General features: G+C 39.9%; 1 protein-coding gene across 1 annotated transcript in view; it reads left to right on the forward strand.

Annotated features, from left to right (window-relative positions):
* LOC108166010 (uncharacterized) overlaps positions 1-2755 on the forward strand; it is a gene marked incomplete at its 3' end in the record, with an annotated part of 6453 nt that extends 3698 nt beyond the window's left edge. The window contains exons 3-5 of the mRNA XM_017303487.1: positions 2090-2227; positions 2328-2439; positions 2569-2755. Coding sequence (XP_017158976.1) covers positions 2090-2227; positions 2328-2439; positions 2569-2755 — 437 coding nt within the window. The remainder of the gene's footprint in view (positions 1-2089; positions 2228-2327; positions 2440-2568) is intronic.
* Positions 2756-2907: the final 152 nt, after the last annotated feature.

The raw sequence follows: 2907 nt of genomic DNA on the forward strand, positions 1-2907 counted from the left end.
GGTAGTTTGAGTTCATTAGATGTAGAAAACGTTGCAGCTCTGCTCTAGTTTTATGTGGACAGTCTGACTTTCTGAGCCAATCAAAACAAAGTTTCCTGATAATGGTGGTGCAGCTGCAGCAGCTGCTGTGTGGCTGTGGAAATGATGAGGTCCAGATGAGGTCCAGGGTTTTATTAACATAAGACTTTTATGTTCTGTAAACAGTTTGGCAGGTTTAGACTGCAGGAGGAATGAAAATGTATCTATAAGGCGTCATTAATACACAATACAACCCTGACAAAAATAACCTATTATTGAGAGAAAATGTAAATCTGATTCAGGAAGATGGAGAATATTTCTGTCAAGCTCTCAAAGCAGCCAGTTACGACGTTAAAATAAAGTTTAAATACAATGTATCTAATGTCAGACAGGACATCTTAAAGGCTGAGTTGGAAATGTTTTCTCTCCACATCCAAACTGCATCCAATAATCTGTTTGATTACATTCAGTTTATTCATGCTGTATAAATGCACAGCATGTCATCTGCAGGCATTTTATTCCAGATTCTGGTTCATCTGATATGATCATCGTTAGGTTCAGTTTATTATTCAAATCGGTTTCATTTTGTTGCATCAAGTCGCTGACTTGGCAGTAATCCCTCATCCTGAGATGCATGTGGCGACAGTGGAAAGGTAAACTCCTCATTAACGAGAAGAAACCTCCAGCAGAACCAGAGCCAGGCTCAGTATGAGCGGCCATCTTCTTTGACCCACTGGAGGTTTGAGAAAAGAGATTAAAACATAAAAAGCCCTGATCCAGGAGTACTTTCTATTTCAAAGAAAGCAAAGAGATTAAAGTTGCCACACCCTGAGAAATGCGGTGGATTGTTGCCCCTCTGAGTTTCATTCCAACTCGGCGTCACGTCAACACCTGAATGTCTTTGTTTGGCTGACAGCTTTAGCAGAACAAAAGCAGAGAATAACAACAGCTGATGCTTCCTCATATTTACAATTTACCAGAAAGCTTTCAGGTCATGCAAATCTTTCTTTTGAAAACTTCTGAGAACTGAGAACCTTTTGTTCTCAGACGACTCRGTTATTATTACTGGCATTAGTACAAGATGGTTTTCATTATTAGTATAAGGTAAATTATGACGTTCAGCCTGGCCGTACATTAAACTGCTCAAGTTGAAGAACATTTTCCTGCCAAGTATTCAGGCCAAATATTTTATTTTTAAGCTGTGAGGATAAATGTGTTCAAAGATTCAGTGTAAACTGATTCCAAAGCATAACTTCACAAGATGCTCAACATTCCTCTTTTTAATGTTTTATTTTTCATGTTATCATTCATAATGGTACTATTTCATTTTCCTAATATTGTGACTTTATTCTGGTAATATAAGTTTATTCTCATATCATTATAATTTAGCTCTCATATTATTTTGCTTTATTCTCAGTTATTTATTCTCCATCATTTTACATAAAGTCCATGTTAATATAAAATATGTATAAGACAGTAAACATTAAATAGGATAGAAATATAGAAGCAGAAAAGTAACAGGCAGACAGAAGGATGTAAATTTACATTGAATGTGAAAACAGAAAAATAGGAATAAGAGATTATATGGGCGAATTTACAGGATTAAAAAACAAAGCTGTGTAGTTATTCAAAAGGTAGCATACAGAATTAAAACTTATAGAATATGTTCCTGTAGATAGTGCATTAAGCAACAGAATATTTACAATAATTTAAATTTTAATGACTTGTTGAGATTTTGGGAGCAGTGATGGTTCTGACAGCTGCTGGGAAGGGAAGGATCTGTGATAGCGCTTCTCTGTGCACCGTGGATGCTGCAGTAAATGTGTGTAATATGCAATAATCAAAGCTACTAAATATGATAATAATCATTATACACAAAAAAATCATGTTTGTCTCCCGTGTTGGCCGCCAGGGGGCAGTAGTAGAGCGACTATCAGTGACTGGAGCAGTAAATTAGGATTTTTCCAGGATTTATTTGGAGAAATGAAAAGGAAAACTTTAAAAACATTTAGTGTTTTAGATGAACGATGATGATGTTTTCACATCCTGGTTTTGACTTCTTCACTCTCAGAGGYTCCGGCTGCTGCTGGGACAATAATCTGGAGCACAAATCCAACTGGGAGAGCCACGCAGAGCTGGACCTGGGAGTCAGATCAGACTCCTACCGCATCAACAACTGTCCCGTCACCGCAACCGTGGCTTCCTTACGGTACCGGAAACCGCCTGGTTTCATCTAACACGGCTTGTTAGGGAAATACGGTTGAAAAGTACAGAGTTTGACCTGATGGGAAATGAAAATGTTCCTGCAGGGTTTCTCAGAACTGCTTCACCCATCTTCGCCTTCTGGCTCATGACCCAGATGAAGACGCGGTGAGATGCCGCTTCGCTTCCGGCGCCCCAGCAAACTTCGCTCTGGATGAGGTAATCTGACCCGATCTGAYGTCAGATACTGTTTTAAACCTCACAGTATTTTACACATAGAGAGAGTTTTACAGATGGAACCATCAGGTGATTGTCAGCCATCTTTCTTTTTAAATACTCATTTTTCAGGGTACCTGTACGCTGAGAGGCTCAGGTGAGCTCCAACTTGGCCAACACGTGTTTGAACTGACCGTGGAGGATTTCTCCACCAAAAACGTGACGCTGACGTACGCAGACGGAAGTACGGCGACCCGGGAGGCCTCCAGCCCCGGCCTGCCTCCGCTCTGCAGCCTGAAGCTGCAGTTCGTGGTGGACGGTGAGGCTTCAATTCACCCGCTGAACCAACGACTCATTCAGCCAAATAAACCGCTTAGCAAGGCATCACTGAATTCTCACGAATATTCCCGAGTTGTTTTCATATACAGATTACAGTATTAAATGTATTCACGAATCATCTAGTGATTAAAG

The sequence above is a fragment of the Poecilia reticulata genome, unplaced genomic scaffold (assembly GCF_000633615.1).
Source record: "Poecilia reticulata strain Guanapo unplaced genomic scaffold, Guppy_female_1.0+MT scaffold_300, whole genome shotgun sequence".
In the NCBI taxonomy this organism is placed as follows: Eukaryota; Metazoa; Chordata; class Actinopteri; order Cyprinodontiformes; family Poeciliidae; genus Poecilia; species Poecilia reticulata.